The sequence below is a fragment of the Falco cherrug genome, chromosome 2, assembly GCF_023634085.1.
Source record: "Falco cherrug isolate bFalChe1 chromosome 2, bFalChe1.pri, whole genome shotgun sequence".
Lineage (NCBI taxonomy): Eukaryota > Metazoa > Chordata > Aves > Falconiformes > Falconidae > Falco > Falco cherrug.
Window position 1 is genome coordinate 26543882 of NC_073698.1, and position 21441 is coordinate 26565322.

At 35.1% G+C, this 21441-nt stretch overlaps 1 protein-coding gene across 3 annotated transcripts in view; it reads left to right on the forward strand.

Moving 5' to 3' along the window:
* Positions 1-21441, forward strand: part of NBEA (neurobeachin) — a 510084-nt gene that overhangs the window by 430421 nt on the left and 58222 nt on the right. For all 3 annotated transcript variants that reach the window (XM_055702674.1, XM_055702673.1, XM_027815633.2), the window contains 2 exons: positions 2836-2976; positions 10797-10916. In XM_055702674.1, coding sequence (XP_055558649.1) covers positions 2836-2976; positions 10797-10916 — 261 coding nt within the window. The remainder of the gene's footprint in view (positions 1-2835; positions 2977-10796; positions 10917-21441) is intronic.

The window sequence follows — 21441 nt, forward strand, 5'->3', positions numbered from 1 at the left end:
AAATGAATCCGAAAGTAATTGAAAGAAAAATGGATTCTGACTCTGAAAAGAATATTGATGAGGATGAAGGAAATCTTCAGAATAGGGCTTTTTACGTTTATCATTTAATAAATTGAACATGTGTCTTCTGAAAGTAGATTATTTTAGCTACTTGTGCAGGCATTTTTACATGAAAATGGGAATGCACCATCTTACAACCTTGTATCTTTTATCTTTTAAATTGAAATAACACTTCTCCCTGAAGAAACAGAAAGTGTGATGGTGTGTTTGCATTTGTGGTTTGTGTGACTTTGGAAAATTCTTCTCAAGTTCTTGAGAGGAAGTACCTTTTCATTAACTACTCTGCCTCTCTATATATTTATATATATATATTATTTATTTAAAAGGGTTATTTAAAGGTATGGGTTAAACTAGTCTATAAAATGGAATACCTTATGATTATTTTTGAGCATCAGTTATGCTTCTCAGTTCATGTTACTGTAATCAATTTACACTGAAGAATGGAAACACATAGCTTATTTGATGAAAGATACCTGATCAGCTTCAAATATATTTTGAAAGGCCTGGAGTTGTGATTTTCAGTCTTGCATTGATCACCATATCCCTTCCCTACTGTGGCTTCAAACATATATGTATATTTTGGCAGATGATGCCTCTGTCTTCTGTAGCCTCAGAACTCACTGCAGCGTAGGGTAAGATGCACCTTCACAGTGAAGGGCAGAGATACTGTCAGGGTGTTTGTCTATTGCAAAATGCAGTCTCACCGATTTGCCTGCCAGTTTGTGCTTCCTTCTCAGAGAGGGTGACATCTCCTGTTAACAGGTGAGAGTGTGAACTACTGCTTTAGCTTTTGAAAAGCACAGTTGGGGACTGGAATTTGTCCTGCCAGAGCAGTGGATGCACAGTACCTTAAACGAGGGTGGTATCGGCAGGTCCCATGCAGTCCCTGAAGCAAAGCAGTGTCCCGATATAATTTAGCAAAGTGCATGTATCTGGCACAGTTAGTCAGTCTTAATAGGAAAATAATGTCTTTTAATAAGATACTCCGTCAAGGAAGTAGCTGAACAACCATTTTTATATATTGGCAACTTATAGGCTATAATAATGCCAGCGTATCCTGACAGTGGCAGGATGTGTAACAAACCAGAGTATAACAAAAATGCAAGTATTTGTTTGTTTGTTTGTTTGTTTATTTATGCAGTAGTTGGGAAACATGCCTGGAAGGTGTTAGGAAATGGCTTATACTTACTTTTTCAAGAATGTTTCATAAGGTCTTGCTGTGCAATCTGCACCAGATAACACTGATCTTTAGGGATTACTCATACATTTTACATGTATGAGAAAGCTATTAACATCTCCATGACACAGCAAAGTATTAGGCATCCAGAGTGTTTCATGTGAAAAACACTGAAACCATAATGTTTTAAAATGTAAGTTTTCATCAAACACTGCTATTTAAAAACAAACTGTAATATGTAAAATTGGTAAACATCATGTTCTTTGTCAACCTTTTTAACAGCCATCTCAAAAAACATAGCAGCGCTGAAGGAATAAAATCCTTGTAGCTTTAAAATTGTTGTTACATATGCAGTGTAGTGAAACCCATTGATTTGACCTTGTACTGGTATTTCCATTCCAAATGACTTTGGATTTTAACTCACTAGAAGAATTGTGGGGTGGAATGAAATGGGAAAATACCTGTTAGCATTTTGAAAAAGGTCAAAGACCTTGAGTACTTTTGATTTCAGGTTGTAACTCCCTTAGTGATATCAGTTCTAACTCTTAATTTTTGATTAATACAAATAATTATAGTAAGTTTATACTATTATTTGGTGCAGAAGTATGCAGCCCTTTAAGTATTAAACTGTGTGTTTGATTAATTTTACTACAAAAGCTAAAATCCGAACATTCTTTGCAGATAGTAAGTATACTACTGCTATCTTATCTGGAAATACACATTCAAGATCACTTACATATTTATTTCAACAGTTTAGTTACTTTCTGTTGTATTTTCTTTATCCTAGTGACTTTTGTATCACACAATAACAAATATCTTTTGCAAAAAAATTTCTGAGATAAAGTGAGTTAAAAGAACCCTAGAAAAGCATGTATCCCTTGAGTAGGCACATCAAAGCCAACAGTTCCTACTACTGTCTTACATTTCTTTTGTTTTTTAACTAATTTATAGAGGTTGTCTGTAAAGTATGGCCAGAATGGACTTTGAATTTGTGAATAATTTCCATATTGTATTGTATTTAAGTATAAAGCTTGTTTTGTTCAGTAAAACATGGCTTTGTTCAGTCAGAAAGTACATCCAATCCTGCAGGACTATGCATGTTTTTTAAGTATTTCTGCTTAGGATCACCAGACACCACCAGCAGTTCCGTGTGAAATCTTTTCATCATGAACTGTGCATTACAAAGTATCCTGTGTGAGCAAAAGTCAGTTTTCATTAGCTGTGTGATTATGGTGAATGACAGCAACAGAAATATTAGTTTGGCCTCAATGCATTTTAAATGCAGTTTTAGAAGTCTATTTCCAGAACAACGTTACTGAATTAATTGGGAAACAACTCATACTTCAAGGTCTTGAAAGTTTGCAGATGTGGATCACTTATATTTGTCAATTAAAATAAGGAAAGTCATAAGACTTTCAGTACACAAAGCCTTTGAAAGAAATTTCTAAGATTATAGCAATCTGAAGGGATTACTACAGCATGGAATGAGTTTGGTTGCAGTCTCCTATGTAGTGAATCTTAATGCAGAATTAACCTATGACATTTCAGACATGCTGCCCTTCAGCCGATAATATATTTGACCTCTTATCCCTTTGCAGCCTATTGGTGCTTTGAACCCAAAGAGAGCAGTCTTCTATGCAGAACGGTATGAGACGTGGGAAGATGATCAGACTCCACCTTATCATTACAACACTCACTACTCTACATCTACTTCTACATTGGCTTGGCTTGTTCGTATTGTAAGTATTTCTAGATCCTGGTTTTCATGAATATCTTTATCTACAGCATTTCCTCTGTCACTTACCACTATTTAGATTTTTTGAACGAAAGTACCTTTCTATCAAAAGCTTATTGTTCTTCCCTACCTTAAAATCTTAGAATTTCTCTAAGTATACTGTGTATACTCATCATTTGTAGTGATCAGGCAGTCCTTCCTACCCAAACAGCCTGAAATACAATTTAGACACAAAATTGTGGTGGTGTAAGGACACAGACAATGAAGAAAATTCATGTAAAACTAAATCCATTTTTTAAAAAAAGTCTCTAGACGATGCAGAAAGCTGCTACTACTTGTATATTCATTTATTATTTTCCAGTTAGGGACAGGTATATACAACATTAAAGAAAAATCTTTCATAAGAAGCACATTAAACTGTCAAATTGAGGGGGGAATTAAAGAACCAATTTTATATTAAAGCAGTACAGAGCAATATTTTATACAAATGAACTATGCTTCTCAATGAATAAACAACTTAACAGTTTTCAGAAATGTAAGAATGTGGTTCGTAACTTTCATTTGCTGTTTCAATTCTGGAACCTCATGCTTATATACTATCCTCAAAATCAGACCTAGGGAAAGGGGCAAAACTTCAAAGATAGAATGAATCTGAATTCAGTTTACATCTTAGTACAATGAATTACTGAAACAGGAGTGTTGATGAGAGACTTACAGTTTCACAGAGAAACCTGAATTAATGAAAAATTGGGTTGCTATGTAATTACTGAACTTAAATTACACCCGACCAATAAAAATCTGTAGCATAAGGTATATTCTAAGCATGTTTCACACACAACCAAACAAAGCAGTCGCACAAAGTGTAGCATCTGAGTTTTCACTCATCTCATCTTTCCTTAGACACGTCCTGTTTTTCTGCTCAGAAGGGAAGAATTCATGTGTCTATGATTTCAGGATATACTTCTTAACCCGTGGGAAACTAAGCCTTGATTACACTCCTATACGGGGTGATCACTGTACTCCTATTAAATGTTGCTAAATTATTCATGTACTGTGAATACTTTTAATGGTTCACATGTGCTTCTTTGTTGCCTTAAAGTATATTGCAAACAGTGGTTTTATTTGCACGTTTATCTATTAATTTTGGCTGCTATTCAACAAAGGTTGCCCTCTTGCCTGTCGGCAAATTCTTAGGGCTGAAAGTCTGCTTACAGGCTGGATGTACAACACACCAAGGAGTATTCATTTCCTGTATTAGGCTAATGCTGTGTCATTTTTACTACTGTTGTTTATGTAATACTGTAGGTGTTCTTGCTCTCTTTCTCTTCTGTGCTAAAAGAGGGAGCGAATAAGGTCTCTGCCTTGATGGCCTTGCAATATAGACCTGACAAATTACATCTGTTAGAGCAAACAGCATATGTGAGAATAGAAAGCAGAAAAGAAAAGGAAAAGCAGTGCTTTCCAGGGAAAACAACATAGGGAGAATTTAAATATGGGGGCACACCTAGACGGGTGTTTTAAAGGTTATTTAAATAGGAGTGACCAGCAAGGAAAAGCAATCAGTAGTGGGAGGAGACAACATAAGTGAGGGGGAGACAGATGTGGGGAAAGTTTAAAGCTCAGAAAAGGGGAAAAGTAAATAACGTGGTGACATCGGATAAGGCTGCATATGGAAACCCAAAATAAAGATTTGAAAATAAGAGTGTACAGAGACAGGAAAAGGTTATAGTGATGGGGATTATAAAGTCATAGTGATCCTTAGAGAGATATTTTTGGCTACAAAATGAAGGATGAAAAATCCTAAGGGAGAAGATTATGCCAGTGAAGTTGATAGATAATGCTAAGTCACATTTCTGGAAGTTAAAAGTAGGATTTCTTGCTCATTAATTTCTTGAGCTAGTGTTTTGGTATGAGTTTGTGAAGACAACTGGGTAAGAACATTTTCTAAAAGGTAAATGATTGTTTGGTCCAGAAAGAGGAAGGGGACAGTAGGAGATGCAGGGATTTAGGTAGAAAAATGCTTTCAGTATTTTAAGAGATTGGAGATAATTCATGGGAAAAGATGTGCTGAGGAAGGGGTTTTGGTAGAAGGTTACGACGAACTGAGAGTGAAAGAGAGGAGTGGAAAGTAAAATCACGGGAAAGACTGTAGACCAAAGAACAAAAGAAAAGGGAAAGAAAAAAGTGAGAAAATGAGAGAAAAAGAAACAAGCAAACAAACAAAGTGTACTGGGAATGAAATAATCTACATAGAAGCAGAACAAAGCAGTAGTGAGTAATGGGGATCAAAGGGGAGAAACTGCTTGCCTAGAGCTTTGTATTGGAGGAAACAGTATTTGCAGTAGGAAAGGAAGTTTCAGCCACTCTGAAGTATGGATATAGAGAAACATGTAATTGCCACAAAACCTTAATTATTTTTTTTTTTCTTGCTTTTTGGCTTTGACAGATGCAATCTGGTTCCTGTCAGTTCTCTTCAAAATATTGCTTGTAATATCATACTTCTGAGTCAATTCTGTGATAATCTGCTCCCTACTGCTTTATATTTCCCTCTGTTGCTTTCCTTTATCTGATGTATCAGGCTACTTTTATAAAAGGCACTTTATGCCTTAGCCTCAGTTCTGTCCTGTTTAATTGATTTTGATATCATCAGTCACTGCCTCTGTTTTGTCATTAATAAATTTTTCATTGGCAGTAGAGTTTTCTTTTTGAGTTCTTTTGTGTACTGAGTGTCCGGTAAAAATCTGTCTTTAAAAGTGACCTATTTGATTATGTTTTTAAAAATATGACAATAGCTTATTATGTAATATGTTGAAGCTATTGATAATTAGAGCAGGTATAATACTTTTATTATTATTTTTGTTCTTCTTCTGCTTTCATTGTACATAAGAGAATAGGGTGTAATCCTTAACTGAAGCCATGAGCTACTAATCCATCTGCTAAGCTTCTGTTTGTATTTTCTACGAGCTGCTTGTACATGTCTAGGTGTGCTCCATTCTCTCCTGTAAAAATGATAGGAGGAAAATTTAAGCATTTTCAGGATAAGCAATGTTTCAGTTTCACCAGGCCATATATCAGATTGGTTATGGTCACTTTTGAGGGTTACACAGCTGCCCCTGAAACTCTCCCAAAACAGTTCTTAAATTTACCTGTACATGTTTATTTAAACTGATCTATTGTACGTTTCAGAGCACTACATCATATTAGAATTCTGAAAGATCAAGAAACAATCCTCTAACTGACTTCATAAAAAATGAACTGAATCACAGCCTAGAAATATTTAATGCTATAATTACAAATGAATCCCACATGATCATAGAATCATAGAAGTATTAAGGTTAGAAAAAAATCTTTAAGATCATTGAGTCCAACTGTAATGCTAGATGTAAGGATTTTTAGAAGCCTCCACATGAAGTCTGAAGTTGTTCCATGAAGTTACTCCTTTCAAGGAAGAGTATTTGTTTATCCCTGAGAAGATACAAAGAAAAAAACAAACAAAAAAAAGCTTTCAAACAATATGCTTAGGCATGGTTACTGAAATCTCCTGTCTGTGAGAGATTAGCAAGACCAAAATCAGCTATTTCTTGAAAGTGATCATCTTGCTTTCCGAAATTGAGTGGTAGATTAAAGATTAGAGAACTACTTCGCAGAGATAGATAGTGAATGTGAAAGTCTACTGTATTGTCGTCAGGTTAATAATGATGATTAAGAACTAACAGAGAACACCATGATTTATATAATATTGCCTTCCCCTCCTTTGAGGTGTTACTGAAATCAAACCATGGCTAAACATTTTTGCACATTGCATCTTTAGATCTAAACCTCCAAAATTCTATTTATTCCATGGGAGCCAACATCACCCACAAGTTTGCTCCAGCAAAGAGAATAAAAGGTATTCTGGAAAGGGATGAACTGTTCTGTTGACCTAGTTCCATTTTTGTATAAATGAAATTAAATATTCATAGTTTATGACTAGATGACCTTACCACCTGGCTCAAGAGTCAGTTTTTTCACATGCTTTCTGTCTGGGTCAGTGAATATTTAAGTTGCAGAAGGCAGAACAGTTTAAACCAAGAGTGCTACGTCAGGATGCCATACTCCAGTGACTTGAGTGCCAACCTGAAAAGTGGACAGAAGAAAGCAGAAGAGTAGACAGAAAAAATAATTCTGACTTGAATCATGTAGAATGTGAATATCAGCATTGTTTTCAGATTTTTGGGTGAAATAGGTGAGAGTTATGGTGGTGTTGGATGGTCTCAGTAGTTGCTGTTGAAGAAGGTTGTATTTGTGTCAATCGCTTACACCTTCATTGAAACAGAGACCAGTATTAGAAAGCATGATTCTCTAATGTGGTAGTCAAGAAGTTTGTTAGGGTATAATAGGTTTCCAGTTTCTGTTATGACCAAGTACTTGTACAAAGTAGAAGAAATTCTGGATTTATTATGAGTCAGATCTGACCGAGCTGAAACTAGTTTTTAGTGGGGCTCAAAGGTGGGGAGAACTTGAAATTCTTTTGTAAACAGAAGTGAATCTGAGTCTCATTTTCGGTAGGTCTGAGCAGTATAGTCAGAGATATGTCAGACAAAAGGTGCATGTCACTGACAAAGCTCCAAATACTCTTTCCTTCTCTTACAAATGGCTGAAAAGACATTTTTGTGCAACTTAAGATGTCTTATAATGACACATCACTTCCTCCTCCCTCCCCTACTCCCACCATAAATGATTCAAATGGGACGAGGCACTGTTAAAAGGGGATGGAGGGAGAGAAGTGCTGTTGAATGGAAAAATTCCGTGTTCCCACAGCTCAAGCTTGTATTCACCATAATCAAGTACCCCATGAATTTCTCTTCTTGCTGGCAGTAAGCAAGGCATGAATTTTATTCAGAATATTAGGAAGAAGTGAGAAGTGGTTGTAATGAAAACGTTGTGCAGCTTTATAGCTTTCTCAGCAACAAAACCTTTACATGAGATGACAGTAATCGGTATCATAGAATAACAGTATTTAAATGAGTATATTGAATACAGATATGAATTGTATTTATATAAGCACTTGACTTTCCAGAGAATAAAAATTACCTTACAATTATGTGAGAGGGCTGAGATAAAGCAACTGAAAGCTCTGAATTTCTGCTAAGGATTAAAAATCCAAAAAGCTAGGCACAACAGGTCATAGCAGGATAGCATAATAGGGCACCCTGTAGTGCTCAGCTATTAAAAGTTTAATCCTTGATTATGAATTTTATTGCTTTTGTATATTTGTCTCAGATGCTTAAAATAATGTTGTCATGGAATTTTGGATTAATATTTTTACATAATTCATTGTAATTACATCATTTTCCTGGTTTCTGCTTTTCTAAAATCCATCAACTGCTTCTGACTTCAGAACCTCAGCAGTGACCCACAGTCTGCTCCACTGTGCTATTCACAACAAATTACACATATCTTATAAAGAAAAAAGTGATAGATAGGGGATGGTAGAAGACAGAACAAGATATAAAGTTTTTCAGTATGAGTAAGCTAGAAAAATAGCATAATTTGGAAAGATGGCTATTGCAAATATATAGAGATTTGGGGGAGGAATTCAGTTAAAATGAAAATAATTCTAATGTTAAAAGAATTTATGTAAATTTAATGTTGAAATTCTAATATTAGTAGATTTTTAAAATAAATTAATATAATCCCTTTCCTGTATATATCATTTTCCATTTGCTAGCTCTGCATTTGAATCATACACTTTTTCATTTATATTTTACATGAAGTTCACTATAAGGAGCACTGTAAAATCTGGACACACAAAAAGTTAATTTCTTTCAGTATTTCAGTCCATTCTGATACTTTTATACTGTTTACCAAATTCAGCTGCTGATAAAGTCAAATGTTCTTTTCAAATAAATCTTTTCCTCACTTGCCACACACTCTTTCAGTATTCATGAATGCAAAGTCATTGTTCAATAGGGGTTAGGGTCTTCCAACAAGAAATGATATTGTGATGACTTTGTATTTAATTTAATTATTTTAAATTAATTATTTAACACATATTTTTGTTCTGTGATGGGAATAAATGCACTGATGAAAGTCTATTTCTTAGATTGTTACCTATTCTTTTGGAAGTATCTTTTAAAAAAAAAATCCCAATGTTTTAAGAGAAAAAGAAAATATGGAAAAGAACCCCACCATTCAATTAGCAGTAAAATGTCTTGCATTATTTTAATGAAAATTATTCCATATTTGCACTCTCATACACTGAAAGTTAAGATACTCTTCCTGGCTAAAAAGAAAAAAACAAAAAAAATCTTTGTTAAAATATAAACAATTCCCTTAAGCTACTTCAAAGGTACTGGCATAGTATGATGACAATAAGAGAGATATCCCATTCCTTCTCATTTAGAGAAAGAAATTTAGAGATTTTCTCTTTGAAAAAAAGTAGTCTGTGTTGACTGTTGTGCATGATAGAGAAGATTAATTGGGAAGACATGAGGCTTAAAGATTAGAGAAACAATAGTCTCTGGAAGTCTGAATTCCCTCTTTTATTTTCCTTGTCTTTTTAGATTCTTTCACTACCTTTGCATCCGTGCTTTCCATATATTTGAACTGCCCTTAAATACTATGGAAAATGAATTACTTCAGTCCTCTTTAATCATGGGAAATTTAAAAACGCAATGTTTTTTTTTTTTTGGTATAATATGATATAATTCCCTCAAAATTTCTTTATTAATGGAGGAGTTCCCTGCTTTCTTCAAAAGTTTCAGAAAAGGAAGTAGAGCTTATATAGAATAAAATTCAAATAGTAGATGGGTAATACTGTAATAGGAATTATAATCTGGTGATTATGAACTGCTTTGATTAACAAAAATTACAAATGATAAGGACGTGCAAGGAAATAAATTTGGGTGTCTATTTAATGAAAGGGTCACTTTTTCAAATAGTTTCCATCAGACTTTGGCAAAGAGAAGGAAGTAGTTTTCATCTATATGGACATATTGCCAAATATTAGTTGAATCAGAGAGCTAATGGCGTTGTGCTGGAAAACCAGGGAGCTGATCTCAAAATTCAGGTTCTGCTGTCAAGTTAAGGATTTGGTCCCCTGTTAATCCCTTCCCTGCAGTGGAATGCAATGACATAAAAATGGGTTCTCCAGACTGCGTAAGACTTGAACTCTTCAAAAGCTAATGGCTGTTTCCATTTAGTAAGTATTAGGAGTGTGGTTGCAGACAGAATTAGCAAAAACAAAACCTAAATATTTCATCTCTGTACCTGTGCCCCAAAGTAATGGTAAATAGATATCCTGTAACCACAGTCTGCGTTGTAAGTATCGTAGAGCCATTCTGCCCACGGGAGGCAAAGTGGAACCTGATGAGGTCTTTTAAATTAAATTAAAACAAAAGGAAAATCCAGGCCACAGATTTTTTAAGATTTTATTTTGGCATACCATCTTACAAGGGGTAAACAAAGTGTGGTAATATAAATAACACAGAGGGCGTTTACAATTGTTGCAGTGAAGTTGGCAGCTGTTGTGAACTGGAACTAAGCTACACAGATCTGCTGCTGATGGGTAATCAGTCTTATGGAAGAGTGAATATATGTAAAATAACCTTTCCTGCCAGAACTCAAGATTTGTGCGTGTAAAATGTGTTAGTGCCAATAAATGTATTAAGATATTCAGTAGAGATATCCATGCATGGATATAACCATGATGTGTCATATTTTTCTTTAATTCTGCCTTTATGAAGTATTTTGATCTGCAAAAGTAATTTAGATTTTGTTAGAAACCTGCTGCATGATTCCTTCTGTTGTTTTCTTAATCCATCTTCATTTCATTGACTACAGGAGCCCTTTACAACATTCTTTCTAAATGCAAATGATGGCAAATTTGACCACCCAGATCGAACCTTCTCTTCAGTAGCCAGGTCTTGGAGGAACAGCCAAAGAGATACCTCAGATGTGAAGGTAACTTCTATACTAAATAAATTTAGAAACGTGCATTTTCATTTATGGTATTTTGTTTTATGTAGGGACAAAGAAGTTTTTATATTTCATATCTTTATATTCAGTACACTAGGTACAGTTTAAATAAAAGGTAGATCTTACTAAGAATTGTTCTAACAGAAACAATCAAAGATTCTTTGAAGTTGAGTGGACAAAAGGTGTTTTGTTTTTGGAGAAAAACAACCTAAATGATCTAATTTAGAACAGATAATCAGGAGAAGGAGAAAAGCCCAATAAATTGTTCTTTCCTGCTGTTAACTCAATATTTGGCCCACTCCATAAAACACAGCAGGAATTGGATTTGACCTTAAAGTGTCATATTGTTATAGCTTGCCTAGCTCTGGGTTTGCATTGCCTGGGGCAATTAATAAAGCATTAATGACAAGACCCATTTAAAATGTTGGCTTTTCTGTACAGCTTTGGCTTTTACTTGAATGTGCCTGGGGATATTATGCAACAATACGCATTAGATTAAAACAACTTCTACACGATATACAGAAACAGCCGGAGAGCAGGGTGATTTTTCTGTTGTTATTCCTTACCTATTGTTAAATACAAAGGGATATTATTCATATAGATGGGACCTTATCAGAAATAAACCAAAATCTAATAACAGTTTGAATAATATGGTCCTTTCTTGATTCTCATTTTCTAGTAATAAGGTAGGCAAAGGCTGCAGTATATCATTAATTGTTATTTTTAAAAACTTTTAAACTTTATTTTAAAGTGAATGTTTTCCCTGTTTTGATACCACCACTCATACTAGGAAATGCTAAAGTCAAGGTCCTGTTACCATTATATTTTTTACTTAACTAAACAAAAGAAGATGTAAATTTATTGCTGTTTTTTTATACCAGAGCTCCAGTTCTCATAAATATTCCAGCAGTCTCAGAAGTGTATGTGGACAAAACGTGTTGTTATTTTTTAGCTACTAGTTGGGATAATGAGTTGTAAATTGTATGGCCATTATAACATATGTGAGAAAATGCTTTTTAAAGAAAAGAAATTAACCTAAACCTCTTACAGCCCTTTTCAGGTTTATTTATGCTCCTCTGAAAGTCAATAGTATTTTAAGTACTATTACTGTTACTTTTGTAAGAAAAACAAAGGAAATATCAGAACCTGGAAGGAATTCAAGATAATATCTACTATATTTGAAATGCAACCATTTTTCTTCAAATTAAGAGTGCTGACATTTTGATTTTTCCCTTTCAATGAAATCTGGCTTTCCTAGAATCCCACCAGAATATCTGAGAAAATGGCTTCCTAGGAGCGGGGCTGAAACAACATAAGAGCCTTAAACTGAGGAATAAGGGAAGACAGTTGGAAGTGACAGTAATCTTCTTGTCTGGCTTTAGTACACAGGAGGAGGGCAGTTAAATACATGAAGGCATTGCAAAAGATAAAGGAATATCTGTGGACAGACAGAGGGACGGTATTCAGCTAGGGTATATAATTAGTGAAAGGATTGTTCCTAAACTAGCAGCTGAATGAGTTATCTGTAAAACAAAGAACTGAAATGTTTATATGAAAATACCAGGAGTCTTGTGTACAAAGTGGGGTAATTTAAACTGCTGCTGCCAGCTATTGCAAAGATGTGGGAATTATGGTGGGATAACAGTTGCACTACAAAATGTATTTCTATTGAAACCCCCCCAAGTTATTAGCATAAAACAAGTATTAAAAAGATGCTCAAAACCAGATCCTCCTCCTCGGAAAAGGAAGGCAAAAGGTGAAGATGTGGGGCAGCTATGTACTTTAATGTCATTGCATTTAAGAAAGGGAGTTGGGGATAACTTGGGTAAGAGAGTAAAAATTAAGGGTCAGAGCTACACTTGGGGAAAGATTGTGAAATGTATTCTACAACATACTTGGAAGTCTGCCGTAGAGCCCCAGAGTCAAAGTTAGATATATATTCATTTCCATTATGCCATTAGAAAGAAAAATCCTACTTGGGGCTAAATCATTACAGAAAATCTGATATGGGAGGGACAGATGAGGTATGTTAGCCAATAAATGTTTTCTCCAGATAATTCCTGATGTGTCTGTTGAGGGATACTTTAGGGATGAAAGATGCTGTTTAAAATATAGTTTCATTAATTAATGAAGATACAGGGAAGGTAGGTTTAGAAATTAACCTTGAATTGATTTATCATGAGTTGATTCATCTTAAGGTAAAAATCGATAAAGAAAAGTGGTTTTGAAAATAATGTGAATCTTTAAGGCATGATAAAGCAAACAGAAAAAGTTCATAAGCTACCTAAATAAAAAAGAAAAAGTAAAAAATCAGGTGGAAAGCAGAAGATATTTTAAGATGTATTTTATACCAGCATTCAATGTATTGCATCATCAAATTATTTTATTATATATTAATACAAAGCCACTCCTGGCGTAAGTCTACCAAAGTCCGTTTTGGTAGCCTAAACAATGTATGTCAATGCATTGCTGTTTTGTGTTCAGTTTAACAAGGAAACTTGAAGATCAGCAGGGTGACAGAAAGCTTATCGTGAGACTGAAGCTGCGTCCTTAGCGTTATAACACCTAGAATATCTCATGGCACCCAAATTCCACCTGAAACAGCCTGATTAATCATTCATTTTTTTCAGAGCTCTTATCTTGAAGCAAAAAACTTTTTGTTTTTTCCTCATTCAGTTTTTAGTATTTATTTGTAATGGATAAAGCAGATTCTTACTGCTCTCTTTGCTGGGAACTGGCTAGTGGAAGTATATACCTGAAATGGAAGGAGCCATAAGAAGAGCAGCAAATGTGTTTAAGGAGCTGGATATAGGAAGGGAAATGTGTATGTGTGTGGCATAATTAATGTCTAAAAGTGAAGACGTGGTAATATAAATGCTATGAACTATGCAAACATACAAATGGGAGGAGAATTGTTTGTCAGTGAACAAAGAGGTAAACCTCAGAGGAAAGGGATCAGAGTTGAAAAATGCTTACTTAGGCAACAGAGTATGAAAAGTTAAAGTGAAATTGAGTATTCTGTGAATTTGAATACCCCCACAAGGGGAAGTAGTAAAACCCTTACTTCTTGAGCTTCTTAGAAACAGACTGGCAAAGCACTGGAAAAGCATCAGGGACAATCACGAATTGGCAAGAGGATGTGCAAGTTGACCCTTTAGGCCCTTTCCATTTGTAGACACTGTTTCTTAGCGATAAATCAAGAATGAGTATAGCAGCTAATTGTTGCTGTTGTTTGTTGCTTAAGATCTTAATGAACTGCATTTCTCAATGCCATGACATCAGGGCCAACCTTTCCCTGAGGCCTTGGAGTCCTTTCTGCAATAGGATGGGAAACTGAGCTATTATTAATACTACAAATGCCCCAGTTTTTCAGATTAGTTGTGCTACTGCTTGGAATGCCTTACAGGCTTTTTAAACATTTTAATCAAGTTTTCAGGGACCGGAAGAGCAGTGAGCTTTAGGGAACCAAGAAACCCCCTCAAAATCTCTACTCATTTTGCCCACTCTCCTATGAGCAGCAACCACTGTCTTGCACAACAAAAGACCTTCAACTGTGAGAGTGTGAAACATCAAAAAAATTCATGTTCAGCTGTCTGGAAACTTCTAGTATTTATCTAGCGCAACTGCAAGAAAGTACACAGTGTGCAAAAGAGAAGATGTATAGAGGTTGTGTGCGATTAGAAACTCTTAAAGCATGTTCTCTGTCAAAGTGTTCTGCGTATTTGTGTAGCTTTTTCTGTCTGCACATGCAGTTATAAATGAGGGTCTTTGGCAGCGTGGATTCCCACGCTGTAAATTTTCCTGCCCTGAAGATTTTTTGAGTCTTTATAGTAAATATTAAGTGCATGGAATATGGGCTATCCATCAAAGCAGCAAACTTTGAAAACTGTTAACAATAGCAAGTGTTCATTATTCATTTATTCCTTATCATACATTTGAAATTCATCTGAGCTGCTTTAAGTTCATTTAATCTCTGATCTCAGTAATCGCATTAATTACTGTGGCACAGGTTATGAAATAATTTTAAAACAGCCTGTATAATGAATTAATCTGATGTTCTTCAATGCTGTGTACTGTAAGATGGCCACAATTTTTGCTTTCATGTACTGTATTAAATAATTATGTGAATTACCTTAATTCTTTATTAGCAATGTCTAATTTAAAAAATCCTTTCAAAATTAATTTTTTTAGAAAGTAAAATCTGTGTTATGACTTTTTCATCAGTTACTGTTTAAGCAAGAGGACTATGAAGTGCTTTATTATTAGGTGCTTAAGTCACTTCTGAAGTAGGTCAGTTTTGACTAGTACATTGAGATTTCTAAGCAACTCAGACACTTCCCATAGCAGTGTTTTTTTGAAGTCTCAGTGTAGTTTTAAAAGAAACATCCAAACCAATTCTAAGAAGTTCTGCATCGAAATTTAAAAAACAGATAACGTGACAGTTGCAGAAGAATGTATATCTGTTTAGGATGCTGCACTTCTGTGGGTCAGTCTCCTTTTTTCATACATGTATCCCCTCTGGCGTTCTCCCTCTGTTTCTCCCTTTATCCTTCCCTCCTTCCGCCTTCCCTCTCTCCCTTTGCCTATGTGTAGTCTCCTCTGGAACTGAATTTTTTCATACTTGAGCTAATGAAAGTAGGGCTGTGGCAGTAGTTTGATCAGCTGGAAGAACAAGCTGGAATTACTGAATCTTGAATTGTGGCAAAAGGTATACCTTTATATTGAAATATGAATATATTTCATATTGAAATATGAATATATTGAAATATACCTTTATATTGAAAAATGTAGCATATGATGGAATATTGCTCAATCGATGGCTAAAGAGCTACTTAGACAATTTTGTTCCTTACATTTGGGCTGGGCTTTGTTCATTTTCAAAGAAACCGGTTCACCTACAGTGGATGAAACAGAATTAGTATGGTATGTGCCATGTTAGCGTGGTAACACACAAGGGAGAACCTGGGTAACAGAGTTTATTTTATTGTGTCTCCCTTTATCAACATCGACCTTCTCTCGAGATAATCAGTACAAGCTGGAGAAAGAATGAACATTCGCAGTGTGACCTTTGCGGAAGCAAGTCACCCAGAAATGACCATAACGTGGCCAGTCAGCTTTCACATTTTTTCCTTTTCCTCCACACCCTGGCTCCAGTTTTTGGTAACATTGACTTCCTCAGAACCTCCTGTTCAGGCACTAATCTTTCCTAATGCCTCTCAAACTTGTTATATGGCTTTTTGAATAGCGTGTTTAGAAGTTAGAAAGGTAGCTCTGACAAAATGTCATTGAGGTGCCTCAGTGTGAATTAACACGGTTAGTGGAAGTACTCATGACTGACTCGTTGACCCAGTACTAGGCTCTTGTGGAATTAATGGATGCCAGGGGATCGACCTTTTGGGAGGAAAAGAAAGAAAGAAAAAGAAATGGCAGCTTTAAAACCTTGAAGTGAATTATATTAGAAAAGTGAAAACGTCTGTGTTGGATTTGATTTCATTGGGAGGCCATAAAATGGCATACCCTTAGCAAAACATATTAAACAGAAACGTCAGATTTGATGCAAGTGGTGTACAATTATGATAGTGTTAATAGTGGTCCTCTATCACCCCAAGACATATTTTAAAAGTTTAATTTCTCAGCAGCTTGGATTTGTCACAGGCTTGTAAATTAGAAAATGCATTTGGGGATGTTTTCTTATATGAAGACACAAGGCATATAATACTGTTAACTATACCTTGGGGTTTTAGTATAGCTATTAAAATAAACTAGAGATCACATTTACAGACAAGAAATGTCTGTTATAATATTCATTTTAGCTCTGTTTTTTACACCCCTCAGTAGCTTTACTGCATCGTTCTTCATCTAAGAAGAGCCAGGCTTCTCAGGCAGTTTGAAAGGTAGCTGACTATTAAATGATAGAAAGCTAACCTGTCTTATTAGAAGTGTGAATGAAAGGGGAGCAGAGAAGGTTACCAGCTTGTGAAATGTCAAGGACGACTAGACAGAAATTACGGCAAATAGATTTAGATCACTAGAATCCCTATTTTTATTAACTCTTTGAACTCTAGATATTTCTTGTGGTAAGAAATTACCCATGACAGGTTATGTAGTCAGAAAGATTTATTTAGAACCTTTGATATATTTTGGCAAGAGCAAAGAAGCCAATAAAATTTACTGCATTTTATCATTTATATGCAAAATTATCTATCAGCTGAATGGCATATAGTAACAATATGCATCTAAACCACTTAATTGGTCTGTGAATATTTTAGAAATACCAGACTATTAAAAGATATTGACCTATCTTTTTTCTTTTCATTCCCTCATTTGCTGCCTGCAAACTGATGTAACTTCTGGGAAAGCTTTTTTATGTTGTTATTTTTATGTTTTCCTTCATGTCCTGTTTTACACTGGCTGACTCAATGTTTGTAGTATAGGAAAAAAAAATAAAAATGAGATTTTTCTTCCGTGAGCATTTGTAGCTTGAAACATAAACTTCCCAAAATCATGGTAGCTTCAAACAAGCACTCCTTTGCATAGACCTGGCTTTGCACTGACTTTTACCACTAGTGCCATGGGTGATGCAATAGGAGTTTTAAGGATACACTGTGCAACTATTCTGTCTGTCAAGTGGAAAGCAGACTGGGAGATAGAAGGTCCTCTGTGTCCCATCCCTTGGTGTAAATACCATCCCCGAGACACATTTTTCCCCTGTTGATTTCTGAGTGTCCTTGTCATTATCTTCAGGGTGAATTTAACAGTGACCCTTCTAAAGTACGAAGCTGGTCATTTGTAGGAAGGTCTGCTGTATGGCAAATTACACTGTGCATAAAACCGAATGAAAAATAGCAGATGCTGTCAGAAAAGTATGCAATCTCATTCTCTGATCTAAAGACCACAGAAGTTGAGAAAAACATTTATTTTGGCTTCTGTGTGATGAACATATGACGAAATACAGTAAGGCCAAAGGATATATAGGAATAAATTAAGTTGTGCACTGTTTAGGAATAATTCTACTAGCTAATTTGGGAGATGATAAGAATATATTACACATCTCTAACTAAAACTTAAGTAATGTGGCAATACAGAAGGTAAAATCATTGTTCTTCATTTGGCTTTTTGGACCTGAAAGGCTGTAAAGCTGGTAGGATAATGCTTTCCAAACAAGTAATAAACTATGCAAAGAGAAAACAGTAATTTGTTCTCTGTATCTGGGATGGACTGATAGCTAGGACAGGGGAAAATGGACTTAGATTGTGTAATGCAAGATTTAGGCCCAGCATTAGGTAAAACTTCCTCAGATGAAGAATGCTGAAGTCAGTTGACGGAAGGATTGTGGAGTTGCTGTCACTCAAATTCTAGGACAACAGGATAGACATGTCTGGCAGAAAAGATGGTATAGCTGAACCTCTTCTGGAACAGAGGAATGGGCAAGGTGACCTCTCCAAATGTGACCCTGAAATAGTTGAGGTGTCCTTAACAGGCAAAGCACCAAAGAGCACCAAAAGAGCTGTCTCTAGTTATAATCTTTATTAGAATATGAACTGGCACAAACCCACTGATGAAACAAAGAAAACCCAAACTCTGGCTGAGAAAAATGTAAATAAGTGTTGAAAATAACTCTAGCGAGTGTTATCCTTTCCTTCATACTTGTGTTCACTCTTGCAACTTTAAGTGGCTTCTTGGTTAAAGCAATTCTCTCTGGGCCCCGGTTCTCGTCTTGCCGTCTCCACCGAAGTTTGCTCCTGTCTGCTCCATCATTTTCCCAGCCATCTCCCAGGCTCTCTCCTTGCTTAATCCTACCTCTTTTTGCTTCTCTCGGCTTGTACTCCTAGCAAAGCATGCTCAGGGGCCCTAGGGAAGGGAATATTCGTCTTTCCATCCTCACCTGGCGCCTGCCTTTGGCATGAAGTAGAAGGGACAGCTTCATTTTTTCACAGCAGAATAAACAGTGAATAGATAAATCCAAACCTTTCTATCACAATTCTCTGAATTATTTGTATTTTCTATGCTTCTAAATAGCTAAAACATATTTTAAAGATTTTTCCAAATGTTGGCAAGTTCATACTTAAGGAGTGCCACAAGTTTTCATAATGGGTCTGTGTGTTAGCATATATTAATTCATTCTTTAGAAATGAGAAAAGGGTGGATTTATTTGAGCTGCTTTTAAGCATTGTGGTTTCTTAGTCTAGTCAATGGTGAAGACAGCAAAATTGCAAGAAGAATATCAAATGATACCAAAGAAAACTGAATGGTTAATGAAGAGTATGGAAAATATGTAAGTATCTGGGAAAGGTCACATGCGACATTGTTCATATCTCAAGAAAAGGTTCAATTCATGCTAAATAGTACTCAAATAAGCACACAGAATTGTAGGCTGCACTAAAAATAACATCAAAGAGAATGCTGAGACTGTAACACAGTAAGTTTATTAAACTTTTTAAAAACTCTCTCCAGTTATGTTACTTTGACTAAAAAAAACCACCACAGCAACCAACAAAAAACCCAGGAGCTGTGTAACTGAAATGATTAGGGTTCTAGACAGAGTGTTATTTGAGGAGGATTTAGAAGTCAGGCACTGGTTAGTTTCCAGAGCACAGGAATAAGACAGGTCAAACTAAACATATACAACACAATAAATCTTATGAAGAAAGTTAATGGCATGCTTTCTGTTTATTCTATTTCTATTTATGTTTTCTGCTATACTAGACAAGGGAACATTAAATTACACTGAAAGCAAATAGCAACAGAGATAAAATTACTAAATGGAAATACTATTAAAAATATTCAGTGACTTAAATCCCTTTGTTTCAAGATACCCCGCAAGTCAGATGGTTAGTAGAATTCACTTATACACTAGAAGTGTCTCAGGTAGCATAAATCTTTCAGATACACTAGATGTAAAAGTTCACAATTAGATCCTAGGACATTTAGAACCGAAAAGGGAAATTTAAGAGTTAATGTATCTTTGACGGAATCAAGAACTTGCATCCTATTTGACATTACAGGTTAGTACACCACCTTGTTACATAAAAAATGGTAATAATTAAAAACAGTGGTATGTGTTTCAAGGCTTTTATGCAAAATAGAAATAAACCTTGCTTACTTTTTTCTTTAAAAATTCCGTTTCATTTGAATGTTGACTTTTAATTTAATTTTGTCTTAATAATATTTCACCATTCTGAGGTCCTTATGAATTTTTCCTTTCTTTAAGGCAATGCTATTAGTTTGCAAATGATTTGTACGGTAGCACATGTTAGTAGTAGTTTGTTGAGCTCTAGAAAGATTAATAACTAGTTTTCTCCAGCATCAAGGATTGTTCATTCTTTTTTTGGCCTCATTAGAGAAACCAAAAGGCTTTTATGATTTAGTGAGTCCTGTTTAGGGGAAAGGGGGGAAGTTTGCTGGTAGAAGCACTCTGGGTAAATTAGAGGTATGTCATCAAACTTAAGATTGTCAGTAAAATCTTTTTTCTTTTAACCTCTTAGGTTATTCAGGATTGCTTATAGTTTGGCTTTGCTCTAGCTGCTTTTTTATTATTTACTGCATGTAATATTTGTAAATATTTTGGGCTTTTTGAAATTACATCTCATTTCATAATGAGTTATTCAAGCTCAGGCATGTCTCATTTGGTTAGTGTTTTGCACTGGTTAGATGCTGATTGGCATTGTGTTTTAGTCTAATCTGAATTCAGGCTGTTTTTAGTATATTAAAAATAATGTAAAGAAGCAAGTAAATTGCTTCCCTAAACATACTTAACATTGTAACATAAATATTCTTTTTTTTTTTTTTAAATGAATGAATTTGAAAGGACCATCTATGCTTTAACTGCTCTATTCTCTATGGAGTTGCATATCAGATTTAATTAGATGAGTTTGTGTCTGCAGTGATTTTTTTTACGCTTTGCATGTCTGCAGCCTTTGAAAGGACCACAAAGAGACTCAGGTTTCAGGTGCTGTGTCATCAGTTTTGATCCTGTTACACAACTGAATGCCATAATGCTTTTAACAATGTAGTATAGTGAATTTAATCCATATCTAGATATTAGAAAAGATAGCAGGCTTTAAAGCTTTTTTATTATTGCAGGTTGATACTTACTACTAAAATAATAGCAAAAAAAGGCAATATTTATTATGTCAAAATGCATTTCTGTTTAGCTATCCTGCAAATTAGGAAAAACTTCACACCCTAACTTACCTATGTTTTAATGCACTGCAGGTGATCTTGGCTACTCAGTTATGGATCTTTCACAGTTTAAATATCATGTATTTCTGTTTTAAGGACGTTTATTGTCCTGACTTTTTTCACTCCATGTATTTTTGATTTTTTCTTACAGTAGAAAAATTAATTCACCCTGAATTCTTTTTCCTTATATAGATAATCAAATTGCCACATTTTCTTCTGCAATTAAATAATATAGAGGAAGTAAAATCAAGACAGTGCTGCATCAGCAACCTTTTCCCCCCTTTTAAGCCGTTTAGTTAAATAGCGACTAAAAGACCCAATCTATTCA